This window comes from Schistocerca gregaria, chromosome 4 (genome assembly GCF_023897955.1).
Source record: "Schistocerca gregaria isolate iqSchGreg1 chromosome 4, iqSchGreg1.2, whole genome shotgun sequence".
Taxonomy (NCBI): Eukaryota; Metazoa; Arthropoda; class Insecta; order Orthoptera; family Acrididae; genus Schistocerca; species Schistocerca gregaria.
Genome location: NC_064923.1, coordinates 219,661,490 through 219,687,866, shown reverse-complemented (window position 1 = coordinate 219,687,866; position 26,377 = coordinate 219,661,490). Strand labels below are relative to the sequence as shown.

Below are 26,377 nucleotides of genomic sequence, written 5' to 3'. Positions count from 1 at the left end.
AAAAATCGCACACACAAGCACAACTCACACCAAAACACATGACAACTCTCTCTGACAAATGAGGCCAGACTGTGGACTGCAACTGCACCTCATAGGAGAATCAATCTGGCTTGGATGGTGGGGGTAAGGGGAAGGCTGCGGTGGGGAAGGGCTTGGAGAGCAGGGTAGGGGCAAAGCACTCCTAAGGAATGCTGAACGTACATAATTTTAGGCAAAGAAAGCTGGTTAAAACCTGCAGTTGATGGTAGTGAGATCTTTGGGTAAAAGTTAAGTATATACCAAGATTATAGGGAAACAGGAAACATAGGTGGTGTATTTGCTGCAGTGGACAAGAAACTGAAGCCATATGTGAAATTGTTTGAATGAGGTTCAGTATCAAGGATGGGCAAAATATTGTAGTAGGGTCCTTCTGCAACTATCAGATTCTCCTCTTGATGTAGCCAAAAGCTTTAGAGAAAACCTCAGTTCACTTGCACATAAGTCCCCTATTGATGCTGTAATCATTGGAGGACACTTTGATCATCCAGCAATGAATAGGGATAGTTATAGTTTTAATAGTGGTGGGTGTGACAAGACATCCTGTGAATTGTTACAGAATGCCTTCTCTGAAAACTACCTAGAACACATAGTTCAGAACCATGCCCATGATGTAAATATATTAGATCTAATGGCAACAAACAGACCTGACCTCATTGAAGAAGTCCATACTGACACTGGTATCAGTGACAATGAGACAGTTATAGCAACACTGAAACCCAAAACACTAAGGTCACCTAAAATGAGCAGAAAGATTTATATGTTCAACAAAGTAGAGAAACAATGGTGTCATACCTCAGTGAGGAACTTGAAACTTTTAGCTCAGAACTGAAACATGTAGATGAGCTATGACTCAAGTGTAAAAAAAAAAAAAAATAGTTGACCATGCACTGGATAGTTATGTACCTGGTATTACAGTTCATTGTGGGAGATTTCATCCTTGGTATGCAGTATCTGTAAAGAAACTTCTAAAGAAACAGAGAATACTTCGTAATTGGTATAGAACAAAGAATGGGGCTATAGATAGAGAGATACCAAATGAAACGTGTTTGTCAGTCAAGAGAGCAATGCCTGAAACCTTCAGTGACTACTGTATCAAAATATTGTGAAATGATTTTTCACAAAATCCAAAGAAATTCTGGATGTATGTAAAGGCTGTTAGTGGCACCAAAGTTAGTGTCGAGCCACTCAAGGATGAGACTGGAACTGAAGTTGAGATTAGCTAAGCAAAAGCAGAAATGCTTAACTCTCTTTTCAAATGTTCATTTACAAAGGGAAACCCAGGAGTATTGCTCTAACTTAATTCTCGTACCACTGAAAACATTAGTTAAATAGATATTAGAGTCAGTGGCAAAGATTTCGAAGTGGTACAGTCACTGGCAGCTTGCTTTAAATATCCAAAAATGTAATACATTAAAAACAAAGATTCCAAGACTTACCAAGTGGGAAAGTGCTGGTAGATAGGCACAATAAATAAAACACACACACAGAATTTCCAGCTTTTGCAACCGACAGTTGCTTCTTCAGGAAAGAGGGAGGAGTCATTCCAATCCCGGGAGCAGAAAGACTTCCCTTAGGGGGAAAAAAGGACAGGTGTACATTCGCACACACACACATATCCATCCACACATACACAGACACAAGCAGACATAGGCCTATACAAATGTCTGCTTGTGTCTGTGTATGTGCGGATGGATATGTGTGTGTGTGTGCGAGTGTACGCCTGTCCTTTTTTCCCCCTAAGGGAAGTCTTTCTGCTCCCGGGATTGGAATGACTCCTTACCCTCTCCCTTAAAACCCTTATCCTTTCGTCTTTCCCTCTCCTTCCCTCTTTCCTGAAGAAGCAACCGCCGGTTGCAAAAGCTGGAAATTCTGTGTGTGTGTTTGTGTGTTTTATTTATTGTGCCTATCTACAGGCACTTTCCCACTTGGTAAGTCTTGGAATCTTTGTTTTTAATATATTTTTCCCATGTGGAAGTTTCTTTCTATTTTATTTACAAATGTAATACTGTGCACCTAAAAAAAATTTAAGAAAAGTATCCTATGAAATAAAATGATCAAATTTCACCAACCAAGTTGCAAGTCTTTTCAGGTGGCACCACATTAGCTGATTTGCATGTCAGTGATGATGAAATGATGATGAGGACAACACAACACCCAGTTCCCGAACAGAGAAAGTCTCCGAAATAACTGGGAACCTAGCCCAGGCCTGTTGTATGGCAGTGACACACACTGACCACTCAGCCAAGAAGGCAGACGTCCTGTGAATATAATATTAATGAGTGACAGCTGGAATCTGTAAACTCATACAAATACTTGAGTGTAGAAGGTGGCTGTTCACATAGGTTTAGTCATGGGAAAATAGGTACCAGACTTTGGTCTATTGGTAGAATACCAGGGAAAGGCAGTCAGTTAAACAAAGGAGAATGCTTTTAAATCACTAGTGTGAGCCCTGTGCCAAATAGACTAGCAGGGATTGTTGAATGTATACAGACAAGGGCAGCATGAATGGTCACAACTTTGTTTGACCCAAGGGAGAGTATCACTGAGGTGTTGAAAGAACTGAATTGGCATACTCTTAAGTATAGACGGAAACTATCTTGAGAAAGTCTACTACCAAAGTTTCAAGAACCAGATTTAGATAATGACTCTAGGAATATACCACAACCTTCTATATATCGCTCCCATAAGGATCACAGGGTAAAATTAAATTAATTACAGTATGCACAGTGGCATTTAAACTATTATTTTTCCCATGCCCCATATTTGAATGGAATGGGTAAAAACCTAGGGTGTATTTTTCCCTTTTTTCTTGCTGTTGTTTATTTTGTAGGGTTTGTGGTGGGTCTTATATCAGCACTAGCAGGAAGTTGCGTCCCTGGCTGATATAACTGGGCATATTTTGCCAACCCTAATACACCGCCAGATGAAAGTAGTATTATCTTTATTCTCTCTTCTCTGAGTAGTTGTTTGATGGTCTGAATCCTTCCGTGCCACCTCCCTGTCGATCCAACAGTGGTGAAGATTCATGGAATGCTTCCGCAAATTCTCTCTAATGCGCTACTAAATAAATAGCCACACTTCTCACAAACAGGGGTATATTTTGCCCAAAATTTTCACTATTTCTTTAAACAACACAACAAACAATTGCTATGGTATATGACTCTCTTGGATACATTCAAAAATGTCCGTACATGCATACTTTAGGACCTGAGAGAGCAAACAAAAACAGATTAAAAAACTACTGCTCTTCAAATGTTCATTATGCCCTGGTTGGTGCATTCAGGATTCAGGCACTTGCTGCACCATGGCACAAATGTCTCCCAGACGACCAGTTGTTGTAATACCATTTTTACTAGTCCTCTTCTCGCCAGCTTCACAACTGCTCCACATTCACTGCATACAAGAAAGGAAAACACACAGTTTCCCTTTCCCACTACATTTTATTTTCAACTTACTCACGAGCATCTCTTGTTGATGGCTTCCCAATGCAGTGTTGGAATGTTCACAAATATCCTGAAACACTACAGACCCTTATAACCAATACAAGAGGATGTACCCTCTGGCATGTGCTTCACAACGGTTCACAGAGAGTGGATGGAGATACAGATTGGGGGAAGGTGTAGTATGGCATGTGGGAACATGCAGGGACATATTAGGAACAGGGTAGTGGTGTGCTAGGTGCAGTCAGGAGTTTCTTTCTTTCTTTCTTTCTCTCTCTTTTTTTTTTTTTTTTTTTTTTTTTTTTTTTTTTTTTTGGGGGGGGGGGGGGGGCTAATGGAAACAGAGATAAGCAGAGAAGGACAAAACACAAGTGAGTGGATTTCTGTAAGTCCATCTTTATACTGGATTGTTGTGGGGCCTTGGCTGTTCAATAATAAATGTGAAACCAAAATACCTTCAGCCATCTAAATTTCCAGTTTTATTTTATTTTTGCTGCCAGTTTCAACATTACACTCCATTTTCAGCCCCCTTGACTGGCATGTAGGATGAATCCCACCTCTTGTACAATCAAAATAGGAACCAGTATACAGTCTCTGGTATCTGTAGACTTTGAACAAAGCAATCCCTTCAATCATCAGCTGCAGACACATGTGATCTTAAGTCGTTTCAGCTGCTCTCCTGTGTTACAAAAATTATTTTGATTCTCACAGGCAAACATTTCTCATAATGATTAACTATTTATGCTTTACTCAGCTAAAGACAGATACAGATAGTGTGTTTGAGTTGTGGGGAGAGGCTGGGAGGGGAGGGGGGGAAGGGCAGTGCACATGCACAAAAGGGAGAAAAGTAGGAAAGAGAGAGAAAGTATATGCATCTTAGTTCCAGTAAACAATGTAGCCCATGGAACTTTGTGGCAGATTATAACTGTGTGCCAGATTGAGCCTTGAACTCAGGACCTTTACCTAGCAAAGTGCTCTACCGACTGAGCAACCAAAGCAGGACTCATGACCCAGTCCTCACAGCTTTATTTACATCAGCTTCTCATCTCCTACTTGTGAGGACTGGGGAATGAGACATTCTTGGATAGCTCAGTCAGTAGAGTACTTGCACATGATAGGCAATGATCCTGAGTTCAAACTTCAGTCCGGCATAACTGTTTAACCAAGAGGAAGTTTCTTCCAGAATGAGATTTTCACTCTGCTGTGGAGTGTGCACTGCAGGTCCCGAGTTCGAGTCTCTGTCTGGCAAACAGTTTTAATCTGCCAGGAAATTTCATATAAGGAAGTTTCTTATCAGTGCACACTCTGCTGTGGAATGAAAGTCTCATCTGACGTATTCTGTGATTTGTAAAGATTTTTTTTTGTTTCAATAAGAAATTTAAAAAATCAAACTTTTCTTTCTACTGCTTGTACCCTATCACAGATAGTAACTTAAGAATTTCAAAATCCTTATTTTAAATCTGTACTTTTTTCCCGACAGGAACTGTTGTCTCTGGATTTGGGAACTGCTGTGAAGTCTCAGGAAAAATTACTGGCCCTTTGCAGAGCTGTAATTCAATACTCTGTTAAAACTAATCACAGACATTTTTATAACCAACTGTATGGTGGCACAGATACTTATGGACTGGCAGGTGCCTGGATAACTGAATCACTAAATACTAATCAGTGAGTGCTGTACTTGTATCTAAAAGACAGAGTTGATGTTTTATGTACACAAACTCACACAATTTGCTGTTGTATGTGTGAATTCCACTTGAAGTAACATGTCACTTTGGTTTTTCTTGATGTGAGGACATTTTTTCTACTGCTGAAGCTGTAAACATAAAGCTTAAGACAATATTGGATTAAAGGCAGAACAAGGTAATATTTATAAAAATTAAAATTCTTACAGTTGATCAAAGCTAATGGGTATAAATGCAGTGTGTGTGTTCATATCTTAATGTAGTAAAACCTTGTTAAGGTACAGTTCAAAAGTCATTAGGAAAAGTTCATATTATATGGGAAAAATGTCTATATTAGGACGTGATTTTTGGCATCATAGTAGCAGCTTCCATAATAAGTAACATTAATATTTAATTACAGAAGATATTCCAGGTTTTACAAAAACAGGCAAATGCTACATAATGACCAAAATTTAATTAATGAACTCAAATAGTGCAAATTAATTTCGGAGCTTAGAAATTAGGTAATGTGTGAAGTGTCTGTTACTTCAGTCTCCACTGGTGTTAAAAGTAAGTGGTTAAGTTTATAATTCATAACATCAGCAAGGTCAATATTTTCTGGAAAAATGTAATCCATGAACCACATTGATATAATTCAAAACTTGACTTTTTGAAAGAACAGTTGTGACTCCGATTCCTACTTTGCTTTATCTCCAATACATATGCTGCAACATCATCTATGTTCAGCACCTCAAGTTATCATAATATTATTGTTAACTGAAACAAAATCTTGAAAATACACATTAGAGTGTTTTTTACATGCTACCAGTGAGTCCCAGCCATCATAGTCATTTATAAGGTCTGACATCATCAAGTGAGGGAGACACAGTGATCTGTATTATTTATTATAAATTTTAATGGTATTGATTGCAATATAGTGTAGTTATAACCAGATGATAACAGGTTTCTGTTGACTAACAACCATCTCCAGATCATGCTTGCACAACAAACATTACCTAAGCAACAGCACTGTTCAAGAGAGCGATACTCTCATCTAAAAACTGTGGACTTACAAAAATGATTTCTTGTGACTTGATGTTTGATAGTATCTTACACAGTAGGAAAATGCTCAGTGACATCACAGAATCTGACAAACTAAATGTGCTACAGATAACTATTGAACAAGATGTTCATATAAAACTATTTTTTTCATTTTTTTAAAATCTTTTTACCAATGGGCTAAAATTTACTGGCTAAACTGGGAAGAAGAAAAGCATGGTCAGTGTTTTACAGTGAAAAAGAAAGCACGTAATATTCTTACTACTGTCTTTAAATCAATCAATCAATCAATCTCTTTATTCATCCATTAGCAATATACATTGTACGGATGTAGTCAATTACAATATAGTTTCTTATCTCTAATTTGTTTCAAAAACTTGGATAATAAATACAAATATTTTATATCAGTGTACATGAATAATATTACTTTTCCATATTCAGATATTCTTCAATGCTATAAAAACTATGTGTTAGTAAAAATGGTTTAAGATCTACCTTGAATTTGTGAAATTCTTTAATTTTCTTTATTGTAGAAGGCAATGCACTAAAAAGTATCTTGGGCTGCTAGTTTACACTTTTTAGGTAGAGTGCTCCTTTGTGGGTGTCTCTGTGAAAACCATCCCTGTTCCTTGTTTCATGGTCTTGAACCTGAGTATTTAATGTTGAAAATTCCTGGTGAGTTTTCAGAAAGTATACACTTTCATAGATATATTTTAAATTCTTCAAATATTTCTCTGCATGAATAGCCCTCTTTCCCCAAAATCATGACTGATTGCACTACTGAATGAGCAACATGTGAGTATGAAAAGGTTCACGACCAGCAAGCAATCATATAGCACATTAAGTCCGATTGTGTTTAAGTCTGCAATTGGGAATTAATCACACCATATCAAAGTGTAGCTTATCTAAAAATGATCTTTAAGGGGTGGTTTAATTATGAAGCAAACTTCCTTTAATACCACTGTATTTGTTAAAAGTGGATGAGGCTACTGAGTCAAGTTTTCATTGTGGATTTGTTACTTTGGTGAAGCTATTCTGCCACTCAACTTGACAACTGTTCTTGTAATGTCTGCGCTAATTGTCCTTTGCTGCACAAAACTATTGCTAGCTATTTCATCAAGAGTATGTTTACTATTTGAAACCTTGATAGCCAGAATAGTAATGAAGTGCAGTATGTAGTTTTCCCTGCATACAAACAGAAAATTATGAAACCCGAATTGGTCATTGGTTTAGAATATGTCAGAAGTGGAAGTAAAAGTGATTGGTTTCTAACATTACATACTGTGTAAACACCTTTGGAACTATACTTCTGTCATGTACAGATTTTAGCTTGTGACAGTAATCAAAAGAATAGATTTCACCTACCAAGAGTGCACATGCAGATAAAGTGGATTAGCTACAAGTGCTTTAATCACTGCACCATTTTCATCTTATATCAAATTTTGAGTGGATAGCACAGATGTTTGGAAAAAGCAGTATCTTGTTGTTTTTATTGATGCCCCCCCCCCCCCCCCAAACCATTTACTTATCAGTAAAAGCTGTAACTTATGGACAAATTAAAGTTATATTCTTGTCCAGGATGTTGATTCAAACTCTTGTCTGTTACAGGTAATGCTCTTATTGATTGAATTATTCACACAAACTGCCTGCCTCACAGTTTCCAGACTTTTCAGTCCCTCCCGTGAATATCTTCTTAAATTAGAACTTTTGGATGAGAAGCATGTCACAAATAACAGGTCATGACGAATCTTTTCTTTTCAGCTGTGTACATCAGTTTCAGAGAGATTAAAATATTAACATTGTATACACTATATCAGGACTTAAATTTTGTCCTTCACTTACAAAGAACAATCTTTTAAAACTGGAGGTATTCAGAAATGTCCCATGGTCAGATTATAAGCTTGTATCTGCTACTAATTCTCTTATTCTCCAAACCATTTATTCCAAAGACAAAATTATGTACACCTGAGTTGCAGCATTGATAACATTCAGGAATATGAAATTGATACAAATACAACAGAAACTTTTTAGTAACTTGTGTACTAATCATTTCATAGTACATATAGAAAAATAATTTTTTGCTTTCTGAAAGTCACTTAACACATGCAGTTAATTCCTAGACATATAAACATTAGATGCTTAATCATAGGCCTATCTCGATAGCCAAACACATTGTAATACTGCATCTGGGATATGGGAAGGCAAACCAACGATGGATTGAATCCTCTTTGTGGTTTAACATACATGCCTCACCTCCGATACATGCTACACAAGCATTTAGAAAACGTACTCACACTTGAGCATAGATTTATTCTAGACACAGATAGATGGAGGTACACAGATTCCATCCCAGGGGGTTGTGGCCCCCAACTGCAATTACCATTGCTTCATCCCATGTAACAATGCTAACACAATATGAGAAATGGGAAAAAGCAAAAGAAGAAGGAGGGGTAGCCATAAAGTTTCACTAGTGCCTTGAAATAATAAAGTTCCATGGTTAAATTTTTGTTATTTGGAGGTGCATGTCTGCCATCATGGTACACATTGGAATCTCCATATCGTAGCTGCAGGAGCAAAAACATATTAGCTCTGCCCATTGATAAAGTAGAACTGTGCTGTGCCATTGTGTTCTAGCTCATCTAGTGGCATGCTACAGTAGTGTGACTTTGCATTACCAGTGTGTACCAGATCTGTAGACATATACCTGCAAACGACTAAAAATTAATCACATAACTTAATTTCTCGAGGTCTTAATTAAAAACTTTGTCACTACCCCTTGTATTGGAAAATGAAAAGAAATTTTAATGACTTAACCATCATAGTACTTCAAAATCAAAATTTATTCTCTGTTAATAATAAAACACATGCATGCATTACACACACACACACACACACACACACACACACACACACACACACACACACACACACACAAGGGAGAAGCTTCATCTCTTATTAGTGTAATTTTGAAACAGGACTGCTTAATATAAACTTCTAGTGAGACTATAATGGTTCTGGTTAAAATAAAAATTACTATAACTAAGTGTAAAGAAACTGAGAATAAAACAAGATATATTTATGCCCATGATGAAAGTTCAAAGCATACTTTTTTAAGTAAGTTTCATATTGAAGTAAAAATAAAACAAGTAGACTTTTCTTAACAGTTTTACATGAAAGCCTGTACTGTAATCTACTGTTCTGCATAATTTCCACCAATATTTGATGTGTTTATTTGTTTTTGAAATGCCTCCTCTGACTAAGAATCTTGCCAACTTAGTGCCAAAGGCATGAAAATGGCTGCAATTCATCAAGAGATCAGTTAAATGTATTGAGAAAACAATGGGACTGGTGGGATGGTGTGAAAACAGGTGATAACTTTTAAAGATGAGCATACAGATGTGCATGATGGGGAATAAAGGAGGGAACCTTCAATCATTATTAACAATTTGACACAGAAATTGGTGAAAAAGTAAGAGAGAACAGGTGCTTTAAGATTTTGATGTTTTGTGATGAATTTCTGAAGGGACAGGAAGTGTGCTTTATGCAATTTTTGCCTGATCAGGTGGCAGATTTTTACGAGTATGGTATTGAGAATCTGGTTGTACAATATTATAAGTGCCTTAATATTGGTAGGAATCATGTAGAAAAGTAGATTAAAGTACAGGCTGTCTTGTAAAAATGGAACTGCCAAGGAAAGGCTACATGTTTTACTTTCATTTCAAAATTGAAGTTAACTGAAAAATAATCCTCGTAAAACATTGTTTGAAGTTGCCAACATTGTTTCTGACAGTGTTTACAGCATTTTTGTTTCCACTGTTCTTGTCTCTGTGTACACTGATTGCAAATTTTTCTCACAGTGAACTCACATTATATCTAGTGAAGATGACTCAGTAATCTATACTCCTCCACTAATAACACTCAAATGTATTAAAAGACAGGGCAGGAGTAACTCGCCATGCAAACTGAATGTTTAAGATCTCATTATTCTCTATGCATTCACTAGGCTAACTTTGCTTGCTTTTTTTTTAAATTCTGGGGCTATGGCAGTATCATTTCTACAAAAAGAAAGACTAGATGCAGGAAATTAGTTTCAGTCAACCAGCAATTGGCTGTTATTATTTGTTTTGTGACAATACGAGATTCTTACAGAGTCTGAAATAATTCTTCTTGATCTGAACCCAACCTGTATCTCAAATAGTGCAAGAAGGTTGTTGATCATTGATTAGGAGTTTGAATAATTGTATATAGGTAACTGTATGTAGAGAACTGTAATAGATAATGAACTACATGGAAGCACATAATGTAATGTACTATAATTAATATAAACCTGCAAAATGACCACTTACAATTACACAACTCTTTCTTGTTAGATGATGATGTTCCTGTAACTTCCGTAATCTTGAACAGCTCTCCTTAATAGAGACTGCAAATGACTTCGAGGAAAAAAAAACCAATGAATGTGTCTAAGTAATCAACATCTCCCACTGAGTGGCAGTATGTGGGATTGTTCTGTTTCTTGTCACTAACACTGACAACAATTTTGTTCCTAATTGTTGGCTGGAAACTTAGAATCATGGACGGAGACATGTTTAAGACTGCCGCAACAAGAAAACTTCATTCAGAATTTATCACTGTAAGAATATTTACTCTGGGACCAGATGTACTACCATATGTTTCCTTGGCACATTTTTAATGCTTTTCCACTGCAGAAACATGTAATGAGCCATATTCAAAAAGGCACAATAGGTGGTCAAACATAAGAATTTTGATAATTGATTTCAAGGGCATGGATGATTGTAAGCAGTATTTAGTATTAAGAATTTATGGTCTCAACTATTAATGTCTTCCAAAAAACGTTGTCTCCTTAGAATTCCAAAACCACTGTCTCCTTATAATCAAAGAAGGCATAAATATCACCCTGCAGCAATGTATCTCCAGAATTTCAGGAGGAGTTTGTTCCTACAGTTTTCTGGCAAGTAAAGTAATCTTAGGCAAATGTAAATGAGACAATGATGCTTTGTCAATTACTGCATATTGTATGTATTGCGGAGAGTTTTGTAGACGGAACTCAAAATTTATTTCCATAGTAAAGTCAAAACAAACACACAAAATAAACACAGTAGAAAACAGATAATTTTATCAGAAGAAAAGTGAAGCATGTCATGATAAGAAAATTTATTACGGTCTAAATGCAAGCATAAGTGCAGCAGCAGCAGTTACAGGTGAAAATTGAATGCCAAGTCAATCACAGTCCAAGGAATCACACAGTTCTCTATGAAATGGTATCCTGAGATCACAGCAGAAGAACTGAAGTGGTTTACAGCAGGCTGTGGTCAGATGTTTATCAGCCCCAATGACCAGCACATGTAATATGCTGCCACCAACATTGTGCTGGGTAGCTCCTAGTGTTTCTGCCATACATCACTGTACATCAGAATCTGAACCTTAAAGCCTAATCTTCCTTTCTTCCTTTAGAAGCAGCTGACTGTCTTCTGCTTTGGGCCATCCTGGAAGGTGGAAGGCACTGGAGATACTGGCAATACTGAATGATCAAGTTTCCTTAGTGATGGCACCGTCTTGGAGTAGAATGTTATGAGAGCCAGTCACGAGTCATCTCAGGGAAGCTGCTGGTTGTCCTGGGATCTTTGAGGTGACACCTGCTGTAGTGGTCCTTCAAAATGGTTGATAAGAGCTGACAACATTTAGCCCAAATAGCACAAGTGCAGCTGATTCTGGTATCACAGTTGGACCCAGGATGTTGTAACTGTCACCATTTAGCAGCTGTGATGGGCCATGGTGGACCTGCAGATATTACCTGTGTGGTCCAAAACATGTGTGCCCATTCTTGTTTGGTGACTGGGAATGGAGTAATGTTATCCTCCTCTCTCTGCAGTGGAAGGAGGGGTGGGGGGCAGCATGGAAAACAAAGGAGTGTCTAAAGAGAGTAACTTGAAGCAATTTAGCCAGAATGTGCCCATTCATGTGTGTTGTTCTGAGGATGAAATAACAACCTTGCTTACTTAATTTTCTGATGTTAAAGAGAAGGATGCCTTTGGAATCTTGAAGTTGTGTTGTTTTGCAAAATACTGAGGAAGATAGGAAAGTTCAACTGTCAGTAGGGTGGTTGGCCGTCCTTATTGCATATAGTGTAGTACTTTGTTGAGAGTGGGATCTTGCCTTTCAGGTGTTCCTATCTTCTGAAAAGTGATGAGAAAATTCTTCCAGGTTTGTATTATGTGACAATCTACTTGGAAGCATAGAGTTCATGGGCTAGTGTACTCTGAACCTGGTCCCATAAGCAATCTATATAAAGCAAATTCTTTTGAGTGAGTTACAGCTTGTGATAATAAATGAAATAATTGAAAAGTTCACATCAGTAAAGCCCAGAGCTGGAGCCAATCTGCATTATAATTGGTCAGCTTGAATTTTGGCCCAGAAGGGAGAGTAAAGGTATTTTGTCAGCAATTAGATTAAATTGGTTCTGATGTAAAAACATTTTTAATTTTTGCAAATCTAAAGTAATGGCTAGAGCCTCTTTTTCAATTTCAAAATTTTATTCTTGTGTTGTTGATCATGTGTTTTGTGCAAAAGCCAAAGGCCTGTCATTTGGAAATTAATGTGATAAGTTGCCACTGAACCCATGTGTAGAGGTGTTGATTGCTAGTCGGATCATGATTTTAGCTTGTTTTGTAGTTTCTGAAATGTCTGTTGACATGCCTTTCTGGCATAAAGAGATTCAGATTATTAGAGCTCTTCATAACTTCATGTGTGAATTGAGTATAATAACTGATTTTACACAGGAATCTTTACAAATCCATAAGGCCAGTGAGAGCAGGCAATTTCTCAATTGCTTCATATTCTGTGGCTGATTTGATACCTTTCTTGCTTATGATTTACCCTAAAAATGTGACAGGAGATTAATTAAAGGAACATTTGGAAAGCTTACTTTTAAGACTGTGCACTGCAAGAGTCTCATACTTAAACAATAGAAAGTCCAGATTGGAATATGAACAATGTTATGAAAAGGATAGATTGCTATTCATCACAAAGATGACACATCGAGTTGCAGACAGATGCAACCAGAAGGCTGTCACACACTGAACTTTCAGTCAAAGACTCCTGTTTCTTCAGAAAAGAAAGCACACACACACACACACACACACACACACACCTCATGCACATATAATAGCTCTCTCTTGTTTGCTGCTGGCTGAGAGAATGGACCTGAACAGCAGTCATAGGGGAGAAATACAGCGAGTCCTGTTGGTCCATGGCATGTGACACAGGGTGCAATAAATCCAGAAGACCCCATGGCTGGTGCCTGTGCCAAAGTTCCCCACAGACTGCACCTGTTGTCTGGTGTCACTTGGTATGTTGCCAGAGATTCGACAAGGCATCATTGCAGGAAGAAGCAGGTACTGACTTCTTCATCTGATTTTTGAATGTATGCACCAAACGTTTCACCTCTGAGTTATAAGCTGAGTGAAAGAGGGTGGTAGTCAGATGCTGGATATGGTTCTGAATGCAGAAGTCTTCAAACTCCCTGACTGTTGTAGGACACGAGGGTTCTGGAGACTCGTCAGTGGTAATAATGACCTGCAACATGCTAATAGTGTTGGTCAGTGATGTGGAGGACAGCTTGTATGCATACAGGAAACTTGGCAAAGCATTGACCACCAACACATTCTGCCCAAAATGCACCGGCAAAATCGACGTGCACCCTGTCCCAAGAGAGCTCTGAGACTGGTCAAGAGGAAAACTGGCACAGCAGTATAGCCCTGGTTCAGCATACAAGCTCCACAAGCCTGCATCAGATGTTCAATGTCACGATCAATCAGAACCAGTAGATGTGACATCACACTAATGTGTTCATATGAGTGATACCCCAGTGGAAGGCATGCAGCAGCTGGAGTACACGAGATCGCTACACTGAGGAGGTTACCACTTGACAGCTGTACTCCTCCATAGCAAGCAAGAGGACCAAGGGGTAATGTTGAGTCAATCACAGAGGATAAAAATGTACACCAGGCCAAATCTGCATATGAAGAGATGCATTGTGGTCAGCGCACCTGGACAGACAAAGTGACTTTTTGGAAAAAGTGGTCAGTAGCTGTGGTGGTCACGACCTCTTGTACTGTTAACAGAAAATCCTACAAGGTTTACTACAATGTATTATCCAACACATTTAAGAGAGCCTCCTGCCTATCAAACTCCAGATGGAGCCCTAGCAGCACATCAGCATTTGCATCCTGGGTGGAGGAGCAGTCATGAATTTATAACAATAATTACTGCGAAATAGGGAAGCTGCATATGGTAGTGTGGAATGAGGGCCAAATAAGGAAACTAGCAGGTTGTGGCTGGTGATGAGGAGGAACCTGTTCTCATACAAGAAAAAGTGAAACTTTTTAATTCCGAAAACAATAGCGGCGTCAACACACAATGACTCAGTGCGAGGGAAGCACACCTGGAGTACCCGTGGGGCACTGGGGGCTGTTTAACATGCACACCTAACTCTGCCACTTGCCAGTTGTCAGAAAGGACAGACGTTGCTACCTCTGCAAGTTCATGGAATTCTGCAGTCTGGGCAGTGTTGGCTAAGAGGAGGTCAACAACCCCTGGACGTCAGGATCAGGTGCTAACCAGACAATGATGCCCCATATCAGCGAGTCTGCATATCAGGTAGCACATTAAGGACACACAAATCGCCAGTTATGCAAAAGTTTGTGAAAGGGGAGTTTCTCAGTTTCAGTAGAGAGCTTTATATTTTGCACAGCTTCATATAATCCTGCAGTGCCAGCCAGTAACAAGGTGGCTTTATTGACTGGGTCAATGGTATATCTTAACTGGCAGTCTAGCAAGAACTGGTGCAAGTAATTTTTGTGCCTTTCTATAGACTCATCTAAACTTCCAAACAGAATTGGGGGCAGTGGGGGGTAGGAAAGAAAACTGCACAGTGTGTGCATGGCTTACCACGTGGATGACATGGGCATAAGACAGTTCCACATTCTGGTTTAGCAATGCCTGCATCTGATCATGCTGTTCCTGTTCTTTCTGTATGTGCAACTGTTCATGCAAGCATTGCAGAATTGCTGGGTTGATGGTTGCCCAAAATTAACACTATGAAAAGGGGAGGAAAAAAATTGGAGCATCACACATGTAAGAACATGTTTCAGCACCACTTTAATATCTGCACAGGTGTGAAAACACTGCAGAACAACACTATCGGCACAGTGTACTGTACATGTCGATGGTGATTTGGTAACAAGCCAGAGAACAGAACTCGATGGGAGGACATGAAAACTCACCATGCAAGGCAATAAAACTCACCATGCGAGGCAATCTTCAGGAAAGCAGAAAGACTGAAACAGCATAGAGATGTGCATAGATAGGGATCAGCACAACCCAAGACAGGTGTGGGTAGCTGATGACCAAGGACACAGAAATGGCATGGGACACAAGGCAAGGTCTGTTGTGGTTGAACTCAATGTTAGAACTGGCCCATTTGCTTCCAGTCACCTGCAGGTAAACACTTCCATCAGCAGGTCTGCCTGTATAATGTTTTGCATGAGCCCCCCATGGCAGCTGCCCACACTAGTTAACTGTGTGCCCATGCTGGCATATCTGCCTCTATTACAATGCTTGTTGGTGGGGATGGTAAATCATTCATTGGAAAATTATTATTAACTGGATGTTTTTACATGAAAGTTTTTTTCCACAGAATGAATTGCTAGTGTGTACTTGAATGTTAGTTAAATTTGTGAGCTATGTATGATTTTCAGCAGAGTTGATAACAAATATATTTTGTGAACATGGAAATTTGTAATGGAAAGCAAAGTTGATACTCACTGTATAGCGGAGATGCTGAGTCGCAGATGGGCACAACAAAAAGACTCTCACAATTAAAGCTTTTGGCCATTAAGGCCTTCGTCAACAATAGACAACACACACACACACACACACACACACACACACACACTCACATACACACACTCAGGCAAATGCAACTCGAAAACACGACTGCAATCTCAGGCAACTGAAACCACTCTGTGAGCAGCAGCACCAGTGCATGATGGGAGTGGTGACTGGGTGGGGGCAAGGAAAAGGCTGGGGTGGGAAGGGGGAGGGATAATATGGTGGGGGTGGTGGACAGTGAAGTGCTGGAGGTTAAATGGGAAGGAGGACATGGGAGGAGAGGAGGCGAATTAGAGGAAAAGGAGAGAAGTAAAAAGACTGGGTGCGAAGGTGGAATGACGGCTGTGTATTGCTAGAATGGGAACAGGAAAGAGGCTGGATGGGTGAGAACAGTGACCAATGAAGGTTGAGGCTAGGAGGGTTACGGGGACATAGACTGTATTGCAAGGAAAGTTCACACCTGTGCAATTCAGAAAAGCTGGTGTTGGTGGGAAGAATTCATATGGCATGGGCTGTGAAGCCGTCATTGATATGAAGGATATCATGTTTGGCAGCATGTTGAGCAACAGGGTGGTCCACTTGTTTCTTGGCCACAGTTTGTCTTTGGCCATTCATGCAGACAAACAGCTTGTTGGTTGTCATGCCTACATAGAGTGCAGCACTGTACTTGCAACTTAGCTTGTAGATCACATGACTGGTTTCACAGATAGCCTTTGGTGGGATAGGTGATGTTTGTGACCAGACTGGTGGTGGTGGGAGGTTGCATGGGACAGGTCTTGCATCTAGGTCTATTACAAGGATATGAGACATGGTGTAAGGGATTGGGAGCAGGGATTGTGTAAGGTTTGGAGGATGGTGGAATACCACTGTGGGAGGGGTGGGAAGGATAATGGGCAGGATATTACTCACTTCAGGGCACGACAAGAAGGTAATTGAAACTCTGGTGGAGAATGTAATTCAGTTGCCCCAGTGCTGGGTGGTACTGATTTATGAAGGGAATGCTCCTCTGTGGCTAGATGGTGGGACTTTGGGAGGTGGTGGGATATTGGAAAGATAAGGCACGGGGGATTTGTTTTCATACTAAGGTTGGGAGGATAATTATGGAGAGTAAAGGCTTCAGTGAGACCCTCGATATACACTCCTGGAAATTGAAATAAGAACACCGTGAATTCATTGTCCCAGGAAGGGGAAACTTTATTGACACATTCCTGGGGTCAGATACATCACATGATCACACTGACAGAACCACAGGCACATAGACACAGGCAACAGAGCATGCACAATGTCGGCACTAGTACAGTGTATATCCACCTTTTGCAGCAATGCAGGCTGCTATTCTCCCATGGAGACGATCGTAGAGATGCTGGATGTAGTCCTGTGGAACGGCTTGCCATGCCATTTCCACCTGGTGCCTCAGTTGGACCAGCGTTCGTGCTGGACGTGCAGACTGCGTGAGACGACGCTTCATCCAGTCCCAAACATGCTCAATGGGGGACAGATCCGGAGATCTTGCTGGCCAGGGTAGTTGACTTACACCTTCTAGAGCACGTTGGGTGGTACGGGATACATGCGGACATGCATTGTCCTGTTGGAACAGCAAGTTCCCTTGCCGGTCTAGGAATGGTAAAACGATGAGTTCGATGACGGTTTGGATGTACCGTGCACTATTCAGTGCCCCCCGACGATCACCAGAGGTGTACGGCCAGTGTAGGAGATCGCTCCTCACACCATGATGCCGGGTGTTGGCCCTGTGTGCCTCGGTCGTATGCAGTCCTGATTGTGGCGCTCACCTGCACGGCGCCAAACACGCATACGACCATCATTGGCACCAAGGCAGAAGCGACTCTCATCGCTGAAGACGACACGTCTCCATTCGTCCCTCCATTCACGCCTGTCGCGACACCACTGGAGGCGGGCTGCACGATGTTGGGGAGTGAGCGGAAGACGGCCTAACGGTGTGCGGGACCGTAGCCCAGCTTCATGGAGACGGTTGTGAATGGTCCTCGCCGATACCCCAGGAGCAACAGTGTCCCTAATTTGCTGGGAAGTGGCGGTGCGGTCCCCTACGGCACTGCGTAGGATCCTACGGTCTTGGCGTGCATCCGTGCGTCGCTGCGGTCCAGTCCCAGGTCGAGGGGCACGTGCACCTTCCGCCGACCACTGGCGATTACATCGATGTACTGTGGAGACCTCACGCCCCACGTGTTGAGCAATTCAGCGGCACATCCACCCGGCCTCCCGCATGCCCACTATATGCCCTCGCTCAAAGTCCGTCAACTGCACATACGGTTCACGTCCACACTGTCGCAGCATGCTACCAGTGTTAAAGACTGCGATGGAGCTCCGTATGCCACAGCAAAATGGCTGACACTGACGGCGGCGGTGCACAAATGCTGCGCAGCTAGCGCCATTCGACGGCCAACACCGCGGTTCCTGGTGTGTCCGCTGTGCGGTGCGTGTGATCATTGCTTGTACAGCCCTCTCGCAGTGTCCGGAACAAGTATGGTGGGTCTGACACACCGGTGTCAATGTGTTCTTTTTTCCATTTCCACGAGTGTATTTTGAGAGGGACTGCTTATCACTGCAGATGTGACAACCATGTGTGACTAGGCTGCACAGAAGGGGCTTTTAGGTACGGAAAGGGTGGCAGCTGTCGAAGTGGGAGTGTTGCTGGTAGTTAGTGGGATTGATATGGACTGAGATACTGATGTAGCCATCTTTGAGGTGGAGGTCAACATCTATGAAAGTGGCTTGTTGGGTTGAGTAGGACCAGGTGAAGCAAATGGGGGAGAAGTTGAGGTTCTGGACGAATTAGAATAGGGCGTCCTTACCTTTGATCTAGATAGCAAAGATGTCATAAATGAATCTGAACCAGGTGAGCGGTTTAGGATTCTGAATTTTTAGGAAGAATTTCTCTAGATGACCCATGAATAGGTTGGCATAGGATGGTGTCATGCGGGTGCCCATAGCCATTCCTGAATCTGTTAGGTAATGCCTTCAAAGGAGCAGTAATTGTAGGTGAGGATGTAGTTGCTCATGGTGACTAGGAAGGAGGTTGTTGGTTTGGAATCTGTCGGGCATTGGGAAAGGTAGTGTTCAATAGTGGTAAGGCCATGGGCATTAGGAATTTTGGTGTACACAAGAAACAGGTGGACCACCCTTTTGCTGAACACGCTGCCAAACATGATATTCATCATGTTAATGACTGCTTCACATCATGTGCCATATGGATCCTTCCCACCAACACCAGCTTTTCTGAACTGCGCAGGCATGAACTTTCCGTGCAATACATCCTACGTCCCCGTAACCTTCCTGGCCTCAGCCTTCATTAGTCACTGTCCACACCCATCCAGCCTCTTCCCTGTTCCCATTCCAGCACTACACAGCCATCATTCCACTCTCACACCCAGTCTTTTTTACTTCTCTCCTTTTCTGCTACCCCCCCCCCCTCCCCCTCTTCTCCCATGCCCTCTGCCCTGTCTAACCTCCAGCTCCTCACTGTCCTCTATCCCCACCATATTATCACTCCACCTCCCCACCCCATCCTCTTCCGTACCCCCATCCAGTTGCCACTCCCATCATGCACTGGTGCTGTTACTTACAGTGTGGTTTCAGTTGTCTGAGACTGCAGTCATGTGTGCAAGTTGTGTTTAAGTAAGTGTGGATGTGTGTGTGTGTGTGTGTGTGTGTGTGTGTGTGTTTGTGTATCTATTGTTGACAGAGGCCTTAATAAAAAAAATGGCCAAAACCCTTAATTGTGAGAGTCTTTTTGTTGTGCCTATCTGCGACTCAGCATCTCCGCTATAGGGTGAATAACATCTTTCATTTTCATAATAATGTTACATTCCGTCCTGGATTTTCCATTGTTTGAAGTTTGTAATGGAACACTTGATCCTGTGCGAGTAGTAAAGACAAAGACATGTTGTGTTTTGTCTCAGTGTACATCATGTCAGAGAAAAATAATACAACAATTATTGGAATGCTCTCTCTTTGCATAAGAAAAAAGAAATGTACTACAAAGTCTAGAATATTTGTTATTTATAGGGACAGTGTTTGGTTATATCATTATTGGGCAAGTTATGGAAAACATTTCAAAAGACATTTCTGCAAACTGTATTTAATAAATACATTGTTTTGCTGTATACATTATTATTAATTACATTATTGTTGTTACTGTTACTATTATTACTGTTATTACTTTTTAAAGTAGCAATTATTTACTGTATTTAATAAATACAGTGTTTTGCTGTGTACATTATTATTATTATTATTATTATTATTATTATTATTATTACTGCTATTACCTGTTAAATCTTAAAATAGTGGTTATTTAAACTAACAATGGATAACCCAGGATTGAATATAACAGTATTATGAAAAGTATAGTTGTCCTATTCACAATATAATGGAGATTCTGAGTCACAGATAGGCACAACAAAAAGACTATCAGAAAGTGAACTGTCAGCCAACAAGGCCGTCTTCAGATATAGATGAGGATACACACACACATACACCCACTCACTCAAATACAGCATACACCACATGACCACAGTCTCTGGCTCCTGGTCTCAGCAGACAGAGACTGTGGTCGTGCAAGTGTTAGTTGCGTTTTCGTGATTGTATGTGTGTATATGTTAACTATTTCCACAGGAGTCCTGGCTGCCCAAAAGTTCACTTTCTGACAGTCTTTTTGTTATGCCTATCCATGACTCAGAATCTCTGCTATATGGTGAGTACCAACTATCCTTTTCAAAGTTTTGTTAATTATTTAATTTAATTGTCCTGTTTCACTTCATAATCAGATAGAATGTCATACTGAAAAAAATATGAAATTAATTTCATCAGAAAATTAATTATCTCCTTTGCTTAATGTTATAGGCATACATTTGAGGTGAGCCCAGCATTTACACTTGTGGAGAATGCTGTTCTGCAGCACATGTTGAAGATATTTGGATATACCAATGGAGATGGTATCTTTGCTCCAGGTAGCAACTTAATTAAGTTTAAAATGCACCAGGGGAATATGAAGAATCAGTTTCTTCTATGAGAAATATATTTGTACATGTCCTTGCCTGTCAGATTTGCAAATGGATTGTGATTTTTGCATCTGCTAGTGTATGCTTAACACAAACAATCGGTAGGATGTTGTACTTGTATTCTAATGATGTGAATCATGTTCATTTTATTTTCCTGTCCTAAGTTATCTGGGGTTCTCTCATACGAGAGTAGAAGTATGTTCAACTAATTAACTGAAAAAGATTAGTTCTTTCCCCTTTTTGTAATTAGGAATTAGGTGTTGTTAGTTAGGTTCTTGAAATAGGACACTTATTTTGCACCCATAATGTTTTATGTAGTGTCTGTACCGCTAACATCTAATTTTATAGTGAACAATTTTTATTATTTTTAAAACTCAACATGGGACAATATAATATTTAGAAAGTGACATCCAGTATCATCATTCGAACACATTTATATTTGAGAATAGTATTGTATTTAAAAATCACAATTAAAAGTGATAGTTTGCCAACCAATATCTTCTTTATGAGTGAGAAATGATTTTGCAATATCTGAGGGTTGTTTTATTTATTTATTTATTTATTCATCCGTGGGAAAATAAATATTGTATGGATGTCGCCAGTTTACAACACATGAGCACACATTTAAATTTACAATGAAACAGGTTTCTCATATTTTGAGTAGTTTTTATAACTAGTCATACACACATTTATAATTACATAATATTTTGGTGATAATGTCATATGTTGCTAATAATCTATATCTATGTTAAATATTCTTTAACAGTATAACAACTTTTACTTACTAAAAAGGTTTTAAGCTTTTGAGATGTCACTACCTTACAGGCAGTGAAATGTGAAATACACTACTGTAAAATGAATTTCACCTTTACCATATATCAAATGGAATGAAATTTTATATGATAATTTGTAGTGTGAGTAGCTAAGGATTGCAAGAATATTAGCTTCAGTACATTGGGAAGTACAAAAACTTACTTAAAGCACAGAATTTATAGCTTTGAAATTTCAGTAACATTCTGAATGAAGAAGTTTAACAAATATCTAGCTTTTCAGTACCAGGGAAAAAACAATTCCCTGTAAAACATATATTTTTACATATTTAAAAAAATTTTTGTTGACATTATGTTTTATGTAAAATAATGACAGTTGTATTTCTCTTTATGTGAAGTAATGTGTGTGGTATGTATGTGACATGAATATTTCTAGTTGTGAGTTACTGATCATATTAAACATGTTAACATGGATGTGTATTGAGTGAATGAGTCATGTACAACAGGATATTTGTGTGTTATAAAATGCTGGCTTACAGTATTTGGAAAACTAGAAATGTAGTCCAGTCATTTAAATAGAGGATTAATTTGACTATTTTATTTTTCAAAACATATTATTTAATAGAATTGGTCTATAATAATTTGGCACCGTGATTGGTGGGACAAACAAAAAAAACAGGATAGTATAGATCTGTCTCAAACCCTGGTTGATTACATTTGGGTGTCCCAATCACATGGAATGAAATTTTATACGATAATTTATAGTGTCAGTAGACAAGGATTGCATCAATATTAGTCTCAGTACAATGGGGAGTATAAAAAATTACTTAAAGTACAGAATTTATAGCTTTCACATTTCAGTAACATTCTGAATGAAGAAGTTTAACAAATGTCTAGCTTTTCAATTTTGTGTACTTTAGGAAGGAGAGTCTGAGTGCAGTCAGCAATAAAAGAGAATTCATTGTATGAAGCTTATGATGATCAGGCATGTTTGCACTGAGTTCTACAACAATGTTTTAATTTGATCAATCATGAGATTTAAAAGATTGTGGAGTGTCAGAATGTGTTACTTGAGGAAGGAAAATAATATTTGTGTAAATTTTGGATTTCTTGTGCGTAAACTGTGGATTTATTTCAAATAACTTTAATTCATCATTGTGTACTGTGCATTCGTATCTTAGAGCAGATAGTTTGAAGTGAACTTTGCAAAGTATTGAGCAGACATTCTAAACCATAGGAGATCCATGTATATTTTCAGTTGCAGATCAGGGTGGAAACTGTTATCTGGCAGAACTTGCACATGATGAAAAGACTGAACATTTACAAATGTGTACCTCAAGTTTCCATTATGAAAAAATACATCTGTTGCAGCTAAGACACAGTAAAAGTTTATGTAGACAGTTGTCTTCTGCTGTTACTACCTTCTTTTAGACAACCACATCATCTGCAAACAATCTTAAATGTACAAAACGTAATATATAAGTATAAGCAAGGATACACTCATTATACTGACAAAAATTACACTCTTTAAACTAGAAAGTAATCAGCAAGATTATGCTGATGAAAGCACAGTGCCTGCAGAATAATCATGTATGTCTCACACAGTTATGAGAAATTTAGTGCTGAGAATGTGAATTGTAAAAATAAAGGAAATCTGGTTTAACTGAAGCTTTTAAAATAAGTGCACTGTTGCAGAAATTATTATCAGATAGCTATTTTACCTATGTACTAAAAGCTCCATTGGGCCTGATGGTTTAGTGGTAAAAGTGCTTGGTGGAAATTGAGAGATTATGGGATTGAATCCCACTCGGACAATTGAAATTTTCAGTCTACCTTTAATCTAGCTTTCATCTCTCAAAATTGTGATAAGTCACCAAGAATGATGTGTGGTTCAGATTCCACATTAAGCTCTAGGTCCCATTTCCATGGTTATATAACTGGAGTAGATTAGGGTCATGAGAGTTGCCTAAGTGGGACTTGCACCTGGCCATTGAGCCACATGAAGTTAGTATTATTACTGTTATTATTATTATTGCTGTTACTAAAAACTCTTAGAATTAATGGGTTCTTCTTGACATTAGCACTGTTTTGTTGCAGGTGGAAGTTTATCTAACATGTATGCAATGGTCCTGGCAAGATACAGAGCTGTTCCAGATGTTAAGATGAAGGGTATATGTGGCTCTCAGCCACTTGTTGCATTTGTGTCTGAAGATGTATGTATAATCATGTATATCTCACACAGTTATGAGAAATTTAGTGCTGAGAATGTGAATTGTAAAAATAAAGGAAATCTGGTCTCACTGAAGCCTTTAAAATAAGTGCACTGTTGCAGATGTATGAATGCAATGAGTTTACATAAAATTTATTGTTAACTTATTTATTTAAAGCAACATGTTGTAAAAATCACAGCAGTCAGAACTAATGATTGGGTTATAATAAAATTCCCTATAGTACAAATGTTTTCAACACAAAATTCTGTTCAAGTTTCTCTCTGTTAATACACAGGAATTTTACAATGGAACAATTAAATGAATGTAGCTTTTGTACAAAGAAATGTAAGTTTATAAATAGTACAGCATTAACTGAAAAACTTTCAGATACTCTCCTGCTACATGGAATGATACATTGTTTCACTGCTAGTTCACACCAAAGAAGCCTGACTGACATGTTAGGTGATGGTGAAGGCCACACAGATGAGGCTGTTTTCTCTTACTTTTTAAGACCTTAAGAGGAGATTTGTGGGTACTCCAAACAAAATACTAGTCCTGATTTCATTACCCCCTTTAAAAGATACAAATGAATCCTTTAAAAAAATAAACTAAAAAAATAATAAAAAACTTGAAAATGTCAAACTAATGTGTATCTCCAAGAATAAAACCAAAGCAACCTGGCAAATTATAATAGAAATAGGTGCAAGGTCAGTTAATCGCTGTGCAGTAGAGCTGATTATAACTGACCCTGTGACAAAGCAAGCTGGGATCTTGTTACTTCCTCACTTTTTTTGCCATCTGCCTCCTAAAGTTCATTTTTTTCATTTTAACTAATTACCATTAACATACATGAGTGTAATCTTCATTTTCATAAAAGAGAAAGGTTGGCCCTCAGTTTTAAAGAATATAACACCAGATCTAATTTTGTGCTTTGATTTGTGTGTGTCATAAATTTTGTAATTTATTTTGACTGTTCCTAGTTAATATCTTTTGTTATAGGGTGAAATCAGTATTGTTCCAGCAGATGTCTGCTTGTGTCTGTGTATGTGCGGATGGATATGTGTGTGTGTGCGAGTGTACACCTGTCCTTTTTTCCCCCTAAGGGAAGTCTTTCCGCTCCCGGGATTGGAATCACTCCTTACCCTCTCCCTTAAAACCCACATCCTTTCGTCTTTCCCTCTCCTTCCCTCTTTCCTGAAGAAGCAACCATTGGTTGTGAAAGCTAGTAATTCTGTGTGTGTGTTTGTGTGTTTTGTTCATTGTGCCTGTCTGCCGGCACTTTCCCGCTTGGTAAGTCTTGGAATCTTTGTTTTTAATATATTTTTCCCATGTGGAAGTTTCTTTCTATTTTATTTACATCATCATTTTATATATATATATATATATATATATATATATATATATATATATATATATATATATATATATATATATATATATATATATATATATATATCGGGAAAGCGCCGGCAGACAGGCACATGAACAAAACACACAAACACACACACAAAATTACGAGCTTTCGCAACTGGCAGTTGCTTCGTCAGGAAGGAAGGAAGGAGAGGGAAAAATGAAAGGGTGTGGGTTTTAAGGGAGAGGGTAAGGAGTCATTCCAATCCCGGGAGCGGAAAGACTTCCCTTAGGGGAAAAAAAGGACAGGTGTACACTCGCACACACACACACATATGGATATGGGATATGTGTGTGTGTGTGCGAGTGTACACCTGTCCTTTTTTTCCCCTAAGGGAAGTCTTTCCGCTCCCGGGATTGGAATGACTCCTTACCCTCTCCCTTAAAACCCACACCCTTTCATTTTTCCCTCTCCTTCCTTCCTTCCTGACGAAGCAACTGCCAGTTGCGAAAGCTCGTAATTTTGTGTGCGTGTTTGTGTGTTTTGTTCATGTGCCTGTCTGCCGGCGCTTTCCCGCTTGGTAAGTCTTGGAATCTTTATTTTTAATATATTTTTCCCATGTGGAAGTTTCTTTCTGTTTTATATATATATATATATATATATATATATATATATATATATATATATATATATATATAAAACAGAATATTTTATTTACATCATTATATATATATATATATATATATATATATATATATATATATATATATATATATATATATATATATAAGACAGAAAGAAACTTCCACATGGGAAAAATATATTAAAAACAAGGATTCCAAGACTTACCAAGCGGGAAAGCGCCGGCAGACAGGCACATGAACAAAACACACAAACAC

General features: G+C 38.9%; 1 protein-coding gene across 1 annotated transcript in view; it reads left to right on the top strand.

The window, feature by feature from the left end:
* LOC126268126 (acidic amino acid decarboxylase GADL1) overlaps window positions 1–26,377 on the top strand; it is a 137,512-nt gene that overhangs the window by 40,811 nt on the left and 70,324 nt on the right. The window contains exons 2-4 of the mRNA XM_049973656.1: window positions 4,960–5,144; window positions 20,990–21,096; window positions 24,015–24,130. Of these exons, the coding sequence (XP_049829613.1) occupies window positions 4,960–5,144; window positions 20,990–21,096; window positions 24,015–24,130 (408 nt within the window). The remainder of the gene's footprint in view (window positions 1–4,959; window positions 5,145–20,989; window positions 21,097–24,014; window positions 24,131–26,377) is intronic.